General features: G+C 34.4%; 1 protein-coding gene, 1 long non-coding RNA gene and 1 pseudogene across 2 annotated transcripts; all 3 read left to right on the forward strand.

The window, feature by feature from the left end:
- The first annotated feature begins 643 nt into the window (after positions 1 to 643).
- On the forward strand, positions 644 to 3,726 carry LOC147919903 (uncharacterized; annotated as a pseudogene).
- Positions 3,727 to 7,764: 4,038 nt separating this feature from the next.
- LOC104772012 (ethylene-responsive transcription factor 5-like) lies at positions 7,765 to 8,916 on the forward strand. The gene has a single exon (XM_010496652.3). The coding sequence runs from the start codon at positions 7,993 to 7,995 to the stop codon at positions 8,809 to 8,811; it is 819 nt and encodes a 272-aa protein (XP_010494954.1). The 5' UTR covers positions 7,765 to 7,992; the 3' UTR covers positions 8,812 to 8,916.
- Positions 8,917 to 9,682: 766 nt separating this feature from the next.
- LOC104772013 (uncharacterized) lies at positions 9,683 to 11,278 on the forward strand. The gene is made up of 3 exons (XR_764992.2): positions 9,683 to 10,127; positions 10,568 to 10,714; positions 10,884 to 11,278. It is a non-coding gene; the product is annotated as an uncharacterized LOC104772013 (long non-coding RNA).
- The last annotated feature ends 1,896 nt before the right edge of the window (positions 11,279 to 13,174 follow it).

Genomic DNA, 13,174 nt, shown 5'->3' on the forward strand with positions numbered 1-13,174 from the left:
AAAAAAAATGGTAATCAGATTTTTTTTTACATTTTATAGATCAAATATTCTAACTTTCTATGTTTGGATTGTCAAACTATTTTAGTTTATAAAAATTTTGACATAAAAAAGCTCTTCACTTCCATAGTACATCATAATTTTAAATTGACTAAGATAGATTTGATTATTTTGAATTAACAACTGAATGTATATGTTAATTTAAACCAATACCTAATTTATTTCAAGGAAAAATTCCCAATAAAAACATGAACTAATTAAAATTTGCCAGAAACAAACATAGACATTTTAATTTTTTTTGTTAATTTTTCTGGCAACGAAATATGTTAATTTTTTGATGATATTAAAAACACCAACTTTCCCGATTTGCCGACACTCACACTATCTTCGTTTAAACCGTCGACGGCGTTAGATGGAATCAAGAATACTGTTAAACGAGGTAATTAAAAGACATTTTTACTCTCGTATTCTTTTCCCTCAAATCTTTAACAAACCCGAAACCCCCAAATCAAAAAATAGAAAAGAAAAATTAGGGTTAGGGTTCTCCTAAATCGATTTGGGCGTTTTCCGTTTTCAATGTTCTCTCCCAAATCGAGCTGAATCAGGTCGTTTGTGTTCGGGAAGATATATAAGTGCACTGGAGAAGATGAGGTATGTGTTTAGAAACGTGATTAAGGTTTTTATTTTGTGAAATCGAATTGAGAAATGGGTAATGGGTTTCGGATTTGAAATCGAGTAGGGAAATCGAATTGGGGTTTAAGGTTTTGTTGTTTTTCATTTTGTGGCAAAGACTAACAATGATTTGCCCTATTAATGCAGTGACATTATGAAAGTGAATATGCATTATGGTGGATATGGTTATGTGAAGGAAGATATCTTCGATTACAGAGGAGGAATAGTGAAGGAGGACATGATTATGGACCCTGATTATGTCACATGGTCCATATTCGATGAGTTCTGTAAAGAAAATGAGATGTGTGCGGTGGTTGAGAAAGTATGGTATAAGCTTCGACATGAAGAAATTGGGTTAGCAAAGCTTATCTTTGGAGATAAAGATGCCCAGATTAGGCAGATGTGTATGGAAGCAATGACATCAACATGTGAGATTGATATATACATTCATCAAATGGGTTGCGGAGAGCATGGAGAATTTGATGGTGAGGAACAACCTGAGTCAGTAGCTGAGGATAAAAGGGTTGAATACAAGGGTGAAGATCCGGTTCAAGAAGTAGGTAATAATGATCCTAGGTTTGCAGCTTTGTTTAATGAAGGAGTGAATGAGGTTGAAGCTACTGTCAGGAATGAGGCTCAAGCTACTGTCAGGAATGAGGCTCAAGCTACTGTCAGGAATGAGGCTGAAGCTGTTGTTGATGATCTAGAAGATGATGTTGAGTTTGAGCGACAATGTGTTGATGATGAGCACCCTAACCTTGCACTTGACACAGACGATGAATGGGAAGCGTTCAATAAAGAAGAAAGAGCAGTTTCCATTACCAATTATGTGAAAGATCAACCTCCATACTTGTGGTTGAAACAGACATTTCAAAGTGGAGAGGAGTTCAAGGATCAGTTGCTGAGGTATGTGTTAAAAACCAATTATGATGTGAAGTTAAGTAGATGGGGTAATACACAGCTGGCAGCTGTATGCAGGAATGAGAAATGCAAGTGGCAGATTTTTTGTTCTCTTGAGAAGCCGAAACAGAAGGTGATGGTGAAAAGGTATACTGATGTGCATAACCATAACATTAATTCAAGAGCTAGGATGTTGAAACAGGGGGTTGTTGCTAAACTATTTAGGAATGAAGCAAGAAGAAGGCCTATGATCAGATGGACTGATATAAAAGATGAAATAATGATGAGGTACAATCTATCAGTGTCTAAGTGGATATATCAGAAAGCAAGAAGATTAGCCCTCGATATGGTTATAGAATCTCAGGCAGAACAGTTTTCAAAACTTTGGGATTATGAAGCTGAACTAAATCGATCTAACGAGATACATACAGAGATTGTCACAATTCCTCAGGCTGGTGGTAAGAAACTATTTGATAAGTTTTATGTCTGTTTTGAGGTACTGAGAAAGAGATGGAAAAGCTGTTGTAGGCCTATTATTGGTCTTGATGGAGCATTTCTGAAGTGGGAGTGAAAAGGAGAAATATTAGCAGATGTTGGAAGAGATGCAGATAACAGGATTTATCCTATAGCTTGGGCTATAGTAAGAGTAGAAGATAATGATTCATGGGGTTGGTTTGTTGATAAGTTGAAGCATGATTTGGGTTTAGGGCTAGGTAATGGTTTTACCATTATTTCGGACAAGCAAAAAGGGTTGATAAATGCTGTCACAGACAACCTTCCAAATGTTGAGCATAGGCATTGTGCTAGGCACATTTTTGCTAATTGGAAGAAGGTGTATGGCGAGCTTGAATATGAAAACTATTTCTGGGCTGTTGCATTCAGTGGAAATGAGGGGGACTATAACTACAACATAAGAGCTCTGAAAAGTTATGATCCGGAAGTATATGAAGATTTGCTGAAAACAGAACCGAGGACTTGGTGTAGATCTTTCTTCAGCAGCAATGCAATTTGTCAAGATGTAACCAACAACTTGTCAGAGAGTTTCAACAAGACAATTAAGGAGTCACAAAAAATGCCTGTTATAGACATGCTTGAAGATATCAGAAGACAAACCATGAAGCGTGTATGTAAGAGGTATGAGAAAGCAAAGAAGTGTCATTCAAAGTTTACACCACACATAATGACAGTGTATGAGGCAAACCGCACTGCAGCAAAGCTATGTCAAGTATTAAAAAGCAGTGAGTCTTTATATGAGGTTAAAGAAGGCAAGGCAAGCTTTGAGGTGAATATTAGTCAGCGCCATTGTGGTTATAACCAGTGGAACATCACAGGAATTCCTTGTCCTCATGCAATAACTATTATCACTGAACACAACCGTGATCCGGATGAGTAAGTATTTCTTCTCATTTCATTTCCTTTAATATGAGTTATTCATTGAATTTGATTTAACTTTGTATGTTGCAGCTATGTGGATAAACACTTTTTGACAAGTTGGTGGCAAGACACTTACTCAGACAACATTAAACCTGTAAGGGGTGAAAGGATGTGGAAACCACAAGATAAGGGACCTATTCAAGTGCCAGAAAAAGGAAGCAAAGAGGAAGGCCAAAGAAGTATGCTAGGATAAAAGAGGCTCATGAGTCATCGAAAAATCCTAACAAGCTAACAAGAGACGGGAGAACCATGACATGCTCCAATTGCAAGAGAACTAGACACAATAAAAGTACTTGTGACAAACCAGTTGCTCCCTCATATCCTCCAATAAAGAGGGGGAGACCAAGGAAAAATCAAGTAAGTATCCTACTTTTGTTGACTTTGTAGTGTTGAGTTTCCTTTTGTTGAATGAGTTTTGTTGAATGGAGTTTGCTTTTGTTATAGATTGAAGACAATGATCCATGGAGTATACATAATGAACCTAAACGGTTAAGGGCAGTTCAAAGCCAAACCATACGAGCTGTTTCTTTAAGCCAATCAACACCAACAGATCCAGCTCCATCAACACCTCCACCTACTACTTCAACAGATCCTACTGGCAGCCGAGGCAAGGGTCGTGGCAGGGGCCATGGTCGTCAATCAGATGCACCAAGACCTCCGGTATTTTTCATGTCACCTTGGACTAACACTGTTTTTGACTCATGGAGACCTCAAGACCCTTAATTCAAATATCTCAATGTTTTCTTTTGTATCAAGACCATTATGTGTTCTTTTGTGTCAAGACCATTATGATGCTTGTATCAGATGTTAAGTGTTGTTTTGAACCTTGATTAACTATTTATGAAGGAATCAGTTTATTTAGCCATCATTACACATCACTTGATTATAACATCATCTTTAGACAAAGACCACAACTACTAATAACACAACAAAACATCTTCCCATCAACTAACAAACTACTTTAAAATTGTTATGATTATGGCTATTGCAAGAATGAAACCTCCCCATGAAATTGCAATGAACTGCCTAAGTAACTTTTCCCTCTCTTTGGCTACATTAACTTCATCTTCAAGCTGTTTCTTCTCCTTTTCAAGTTGTTTCTTCCCCTCTTCAAGCTGTATGATCTTCTTCTCTTCAATCACGGAATCTTTTAACACATTTACCTTTTGTTTGTAGTGACGGATCTCATCTCGTGCTTCCAATAAACTCAACTTCTGCCAATTGCATTGTTTCTCAACATCAACCCATGAAACGAAGCCATGAACATCACATTTGTAGAATATTCTTCCCGGATTTTCATCTGTCCAAGACTTCAGCTTGATAGTAGGCCTACCACAATTACAAGAACGACCCCAACTCGCCTGCTCGAAACTTGCTTTGCTGTTGTTTGCATCAGATCTAGAGCTATGAGCAGACATGCTTAATCGACCAGAGCGAATACAGAGATAATTGATTTGGGGGTTTCGGGTTTGTTAAAGATTTGAGGGAAAAGAAGACGAGGGTAAAAATGTCTTTCAATTACCTCGTTTAACAGTATTCCCGATTCCGTCTAACGCCGTCGACGGTTTAAACGAAGATAGTGTGAAGTCGGCAAATCGGAAAAGTTGGTGTTTTTAATATCATCGAAAAATTAGTCTGCGTTTTTTCCTGGCAACAAAATAAGTCTATGTTTGTTTCTGGCAAATTTTAATTAGTTCATGTTTTTTTTGGGAATTTTTCTTTTATTTCAACCAACATATGAATAAATTTTGTTAAAAGGATATTTGTTTCATAAGAATAAAACATATGAATTTAAACTACTTATGAGTATACAAGAAAACGTACAATTTTAAGCTAATAAAATCAAAGTAAAATGATTATAGATATATATAAAAAAAAAGAGGATAAAAAGCAAAACACAATACAATATGAGGAATGAATTATCAAAGGAAGGGGAGAGGCATTATGCGTCAGCAAATCAAAAAGTTTGAAATTGACCAAATCTAGTCTTGTTTGACTATATGACTTTTCAAACATTTTCTTCTATTTGTAGCAAAACTCAACTCCATATGTGCAAACAACCCCGCACGTGCGTTCCCACCGCAATGTTTGAGTTTTCTTCAACACAAGACGATAATTTGTTTTTGTATATATATAGTATATAATATAACATTAGATGAGAATTCAAAGATTCTTTACAAAATGAATAATAAGTATTTTTTTTAAGAAACAAGATTCACTATTAATAATTTCAATTATCCCATTTTTTAATGTTAGAGTAGTGGTTACGTTGAAGATTGGTTGGTGAATGTTGTTGTTTATGCATCATTGATCAATTAAAATTATTATTTTCCACTGAATATTATTCTCTTGACCTTTGAAATGTAATGTAGAGTTATAGGGAAAAAGTAGTTAATCATTTATTTGACGAAAAATGTATTGTCCCATAACGACAGAAAACTATAAAACAAAATTGTATGGCATTACTCGATTTCGAGCAACAGCTGTTGTAAATGGTGACCAGATTGGTTCACATATATGGTTGACTGTCATATATAGGTTTTTCTTTGTTTTATCATTTTTTTTTTGTAAGGAAAAGTAATTTCGTTGGTTAAACGTACTCTTTTTTGTAATTAAGTACAGAACTTCTCATTCCTTAATAATATGATCAAATTCATACAGAAACTGTCAAATTTTACGTTTATTGTAAATCAAAAAGGCCAACGACTAGAATTGAGAGGGATTGCTACAAAGCTTACAATCAATCTTTTCTTTTTCTTTTTTGTTTGGGGCAAAAACAAGCAATCTTTTCTAAAAGTGATAAATTCTTATTTTGTTTCCTTGTAATGATAACATGGCTTTCTAGAATCTAGTGACTCGTTGATTCATCTACAAACAAGTTAATGCACCGTGTAAAATCTTTCACGTGCATGCATGGTCATAACGTACAGAATAATGTTTTATATTCATAAGATATAAAATTAATTGGAGCAGGTGGAGGTGGTGCAGGGCATGAAGATCGAGCAGAGTAAATACGAAACCAACATATATATCACTATAATCTTTTATAATATATGTATAATCTGTCAATTGAAGGCCGCATGCATTGACTTGACTCTTTCTCTTGTTCTGCTTACTAAATCCTCCATTATGCATCAAACTAATCATAACTGCTAACTAGCTAGTTGTGTTTGGTTTGACATTAATGGTTTACTATCATATTTTTCTAATTAATAATTGCACGGATTTAGGTTTAGGGTCGTGCAAGTGTCATCCGAACCGATGACTTATAGATTACATGAGAAATTTTAATTTTTATTAGTTGAACTATTGACATTTGGTTTTTACGTCTCTTTGTTTACCATGCAAAAAAATATCTTCAGGAAGGATTATACAATGTTGGCTTCAATCATATAGCTAGGTGTACAACACACTATTTATATTCCGGTGCTAGATTAGCCGGTTGATATAAAATGTCCTTCAACTACAACGAGTTATTTGTTCTGTGAATTTGGTGTTGAATTTTTTGTTTTTTGTAAATCGATTTTATTCAACATTTCAGTAAAATTTACTTATTAAATATTAAATGAATGAAAAACGTTAACAAAATAATGAAGTATATACAATATATCATAATAAGCTAAAATGTAATAGTACTTAGACGTAGATGCAGGCGCGTTTATCCCCAAAACAATATAATTATGCAAGATTGGGGTAGTTCTAGTCAAAAACTACGAAGAAGTGATAAAGTGGGATGAAAAGACGAGGAAAGGCTCATGCATGCATGTTAGATTAATTTTCATTCGGAAACTTAGTTAAATGCTATGATTATTTCAATAGAAATAAATATATTAAGGCCGTTATAGTACGCCCGTAAATCCATATATTAAAATTGTGAAGGAATTGTTTGCAGCATTATATATATTTGGAATCAGTAAACTGTAAACGATAAAAGCATATTCGGGAAAGTGGGAAGACTGGATAGCAGTGGCGGATCTAGGTGTAATGGAGGTGGGGCAAGTGCCCCACACTCATTCTTAATAATTCTTTGGTTTGATCTATTGTGTATAATATATGTTAGCACATTTGGTTAAAAATGTCACATACTATGTCAAAGGAGGTTGCCTCTCATCTATAATTTTTAATCATTTTTATGTTTTGGCCTTATATTAATATTGCTAAAAGTTTTTTTTGTTAAGGTAAGTATCTATTTGTGCCCCATGTAAATTTTTTTCCTGGATCCGCCACTGCTTGTATTAGTAAAAACCACATTCACACACTGTAAAGAAAGCCTACGTGCGGATGGGGGCAGCAAAATCTGCGCTTGGAAAACAACATGTAAATTGTACACTCTGTACGTAATTATTACGATCATATATGTTATTTGCTTAACAAAATATTAAACGTAAATAGAAATAGTGATACTTTAGTGTTCACATTAGCAAATAAAATTTGTCGAAGACAGACAGATCTAAAAGTCATTTTTGTTATTTACTATATGGATTCATACCTTACAATACTTGTTTTCATTTAAAGTATACGACGATATTTCTCTTAGCTTTAGAATGTAAAGTCATTTGTTAATCCGAAAAGATTGTTGTAGTGAACAAGTGCAAAACGGAACGATCACAAAAAAACAATGTCGACGAGACGAATCCAGTCATATTGATCCAACGGCTCAAAGTCCACGAAACACGCAACCCAAGTGGTGCCCTCTTCTACACCTGATCATATATGCCTCTTTATTATAAATAAAATAAAAAAGGATGGTTCGTTTGCTCCTTCTTCTTCTTTGTTCCTTGATTTTTAAATTCAAAAAAACTCCATTGAAAAAGTCCACTTGACGACAAAGTCCCACCCCCTGACGGTTCTTCTTGTAGTAGTATATATACATCTTTCCACTCCCTCTTCTCTACTCAAATCAAATATCTTCAATCATCTTCTTCTCTGATTAAAAGCTTTTGAATATTATTACTAAATTAATTGCCTGAAACTTCAAAAATTATACCAATGGCCACTCCTAACGAAGTATCTGCACTTTGGTTCATCGAGAAACACCTACTCGACGAGATCTCTCCCGTGGCTAAACACGAACCAGCAGCATCCGAATCTAGCTCCGACTCGTCTTCTATGTTCTTCCCTGAATGCAAACCTGAAGAAATCATCGATCTCGATACTCCCAGATTCTTCGATTTTATATTCGACTTCGACTCCCCCCAAGTCTCTGTTTCCGATTTCGATTTTAAACCGTCAGACCAAACTCAATTAGAACCGGAGCAAATTCGAAAACCGCCGTTGAAGATCTCGCTTCCAGCTAAAACCGAGTGGTTCCAATTCGTCGCCGAGGATCCTAAACCGGAAGTTACTGAACCGGAGGTTACCGAAGAAGAGAAGAAACATTACAGAGGAGTGAGACAAAGACCGTGGGGAAAATTCGCCGCGGAGATTAGAGACCCGAACAAACGCGGTTCTCGCGTTTGGCTCGGAACGTTCGATACAGCGATTCAAGCGGCTAGAGCTTACGACGAAGCGGCGTTTAGATTACGAGGTTCGAAAGCCATTTTGAACTTCCCTCTTGAGGTTGGGAAGTGGAAACTACCACGCGCCGCCGACGAAGCTGAGAAGAAACGGAAGAGAGACGACAACGTTATCGAGGAGACGACTGTGGTCGAGAAAGCGATGAAGACGGAACAAGGCGTTGACGGTGACGGTGGAGAGACGTTTCCGTTATGCAGCGACTTGGACTTGACGGGGTTTCTTAACTTTCCGCTACTGTCGCCGTTATCTCCTCACTCATCGTTTGGTTTTTCACAATTGACCGTTGTTTGATTTTTTTGTTGTTGGCGATGTGTATGCTGACGTGGACTTATGGTACACGTAAGTGCATGCGATAAACATAAAAAAAAAGAAATAAAAAAATTCAATTTGTTCTTACTTCTATTTTTTCATTCTTTTTTTTTTTTTCACAAATCACAATAAAGTTTTACATATATAATTCATTATGAGTAGTACGTAGTAGAAAAAATCGGAGTAATTCAACTTATAAATAATACTCCTAAAATTGAAGAATTAATGTAATTTGACATTGAAGAATTTTATAAGTTGACATTGACAATTAAAGAATTTCATTATGAGTAGTAGTATAATGAATTATGAGTAGTGTAATTCAATGCAAATTTGACATTGAAGATTTTTATCAGCTAGCTAGAACCTCGTAGTATAAAAAAAAGGACGTATTCAAACTCCTGAAATTGACCGGCGAGAGTTGAAGACACAATAAATGCAGAACCGTGAACATGTCTCAAGTCTGAACAAGTCGATTCAGTTTTGTCTTTACGATAAATAATGATGGATACACTTGGTCAAAATGATGTCGCACGTGGGTAGACTTTTGCGTACTTGGTAAAACACATGACGAATAATATGAAAAGCCATATCATTTGTTATCTAGAAGAATATTTCTTCTACGGCTAAATCTCTTACGTATTTTTAGTATTTGACATCTAAATTTGGAAGACCATTAAGAATTAAAAACCGAAGAATCTCGTTGGGTCCTTGTATCATTTATCAGTGCACTACACTATCTCATTGATTACACTAATAAATGGGCCTTGTGTTCTAGACCTTGAATATGTATGTCATGTGAAAAATCTAAGACCTTGTTTATCAAGGGGTTCAACCCCTGATTCTTAGTATTTTTATGCCGAAAAATAAAGGAAAAGAAAACAAAAAATTTAGGGGGAGTTGTTATATAGTATCCCCAAATGTAATATAAGAGACGCATACGTGTCAGTATTCTATTGGGTGAACGAAAAATAGAAAACCTGGAAACTTTTTTTTCTTCTCATTTCTTTCCTTTTCTTTCTTTCTTTCTCTCTCTCTCTCTCTCTCTCTCTTTCTCTCGCGATTGAGAGAAAACAAATATTTTTTTGTGGAATCGTCTGGGTGAGGAGGAAGAGGAGATTGCTGTCAGAGAAGAAGAGATTGCTGCCGGACGAAGAGGACATTGCCGTTTCCCATGCCAGTATTTTGATTGAATGGTGAATCGGCTGTGATTGCATGTAGGAGAGGCGATTTGGGAATTAGGGTTTCGTGAATTGGGAGTCCACTCGCCTGGAAGAGATTCAATCAATTGAAAGCAGAGGGTAAGTTTCTGAATTTCATTACTGATTGAATCAATCTCGATCAGGGTTTGATGATTAGGGTTTTTTTTTATTTTGGATCGAAAATTTAGGGGTTTTTGATGTTTCTTAGAAAATTAGGATTCTTGGTGTTCATGTGTTCTGTTTTGATCCTTACTTTCGAGATGAGTACTTTTTAACTCCGGTTTTGATGAATTTGAAAAGATTTGGCCTTGAATGAATTACGGTAATTCAATTACCTTTTTCTTACTCATTTATGCTCTGTTTCAAATCGTATGTAACACGCAGTGTTTGTTCTGTAAAGATATTTCTACTGTGTGCTTTAGTTGTGTATGAATACGACCCATTGTTTGAATAGAGGATTAGGGTTTAAAGATATGATTTTTTTGTTTATGAATTTAGCTTTGAGTCTAAATGCAACCAGTGTTTTTTTCTTAATGCAGGATATGTGGTTTTATATGTCAGAGCATGAGAAGTTCAATGACTTTGGGAATGATAAAGCTCTGTATTGGCATGAGACGAATATACCTTATGCTGTGTGGACACCAGAGAGTATTAGGACCAAGTCACTAACGTATTATCCATCTGAGGTATAGATCACTTGCTTTGACTGTGTTTAGGTTTCTTTTCGTATTTCTTCCTCTTATATCAATGTTGTGGTCTATTATCTGTTTTGATGTAAGAGACCTAGTGCTAAGACACACAAAGCTTTGGATTTGAATACGAGTTTGATTATGGGAATTGTTTTTCGGCTTGTAGGAGGATTGCAGAGTTGAAGGAAAATGAGAGAAGAAGGACATTGGAAGAGATTTTGTACGCATTGGTGGTTCAAAAGTTCATGGAAGCTAACGTAACACTTGTACCATCATTGACCCCATCTTCTGATCCATCTGGTCGGGTTGATACTTGGCCGACCAAAGTAGAGAAACTTGAGCAGCTTCACTCCCCCAAGATGTACGAGATGATTCACAACCATCCTATTCCTCATTAAGCTCTCTTTTAGGGGTTTAATCTGAATTGTGTCTGTGGTTTGCAGAAAGTTTTGCAGAAAGTCTCTTTGTTGTGATTGTGAATGCTAGTTGTTCCTTGTATAAGCTTCAACATATGACAATATATGGAAATTGAATAAGTTATACACATAAATTTTGGCACAACTCTATCAAGATTACAATTAATCTTTTCTCCATTTATGATTTGTATTTCTATTTTTAATATGCTTTTAGGTTTTGTAGGTTTAAAAATTAATTAAATGCAATATTTCCAAATCAGTATTAAAATTATCATTTTCTCCATTTATGAATTGCACTTCTATTGTAATATGTATTAATGTTTTTATTATGTTTTGTATGTTTGAAAATTAATTAAAATGTAATATTTTCTAATTTTATAAAATCTTAAATGTTTACACATTTATACCACTTCAATTCTATTTAAAATTTTTAAATTTTAAAAAACAATTTTTTCAAAAATAAGAGACCCAAAATAAGAACCTACCAATAAAAGAGAAAATTTTATCTAAGAGATCATGAGTTCTTATATTCCAAACAGTACACAATTAATTCATAAAAAATTAAGAACTCCCCTTACATGAATCTTTTCAAGATTACAATTAATCTTTTCTCCATTTATGATTTGTATTTCTATTTTTAATATGCTTTTATGTTTTGTAGGTTTAAAAATTAATTACATGCAATATTTCCAAATCAGTATTAAAATTATCATTTTCTCCATTTATGAATTGCACTTCTATTGTAATATGTATTAATGTTTTTATTATGTTTTGTATGTTTGAAAATTAATTAAAATGTAATATTTTTTAATTTTATAAAATCTTAAATGTTTACACATTTATACCACTTCAATTCTATTTAAAATTTTTAAATTTTAAAAAACAATTTTTTCAAAAATAAGAGACCCAAAATAAGAACCTACCAATAAAAGAGAAAATTTTATCTAAGAGATCATGAGTTCTTATATTCCAAACAGTACACAATTAATTCATAAAAAATTAAGAACTCCCCTTACCTGAACAATGTTATCACGAATTAAGAACTCCCCTTACCTGACCACGAATGATGATGGTTGGCATTACATCATTATCCAAACAAACCCATATTGTTGTTAAACTTATTTAAATTGCAATGGAAGACACAATGTTATCACGAATGTGGATCATCATGCACTTCATCAGGTTACCTAATTATCCTACGTGGACAATACCTAATCCTTCCATAATTTCCAATTATTGCATTTCATTTTTTTAAACGTCATCATTGTCCATAACGCAAACTTAGTACTACTGTATTGTATCTCATCATTATTTATTTACATACATTTTTTTGTGGTAAAAAACTACATAAAATAAGTAAATCTTTACATATTTAGCAAAATATTTTGTATCTTGTAAACTCTCTATGATATAATATATTTGGTTTGTCGGAAAAAAAAAAGAAGTAAGGCCAATGTTATCCAATGTCGAAACAAAATTGTATACACAATCTTGATTACAAGTATTTAGAACCCTATTCTTTTCCCCAACATGATCAATCATTGATTACAAACCAAAAATTCAAGTTTTTTTTTTTTGTGATGAATTTATTATTAATTTACTAAATATAAAACAGAGAGGACAAGATATCTAAGTCACCAAGGCCCATATCCACGTAAGCTTGAGCAACAACCAGATGCTATATTATCCCACTCTCGTCGATTACTGCATGAGGGTACATACTACATACACGCTTTATTTATAAATCAACGAACGAGATTATGAAAGAGTGTTGACTGTTGAAGAAGAGAGACCCTCTTCTTGAAGGAGAGGGATCGGATCATTGAGATAATATCCGTTTTATCCATATCCTTGAACTCATGAAGATTCCTTCGTACAGACAACTCTCTTGAACCTGTTAAAGATTCTCTGATACCTAACTTTTTGATTCCTTTTTTTCTCCTGTATTTTTCGTACACCAATTTGCTTTTAATTTGAATTAAAAATCCTTCCACTATCGTGTAAGTTTATTTCCAAAAGCTTTGGAATATTTTAGATAATT

The sequence above is a fragment of the Camelina sativa genome, chromosome 20 (assembly GCF_030686135.1).
Source record: "Camelina sativa cultivar CO46 ecotype springtype chromosome 20, ASM3068613v1".
Taxonomy (NCBI): Eukaryota; Viridiplantae; Streptophyta; class Magnoliopsida; order Brassicales; family Brassicaceae; genus Camelina; species Camelina sativa.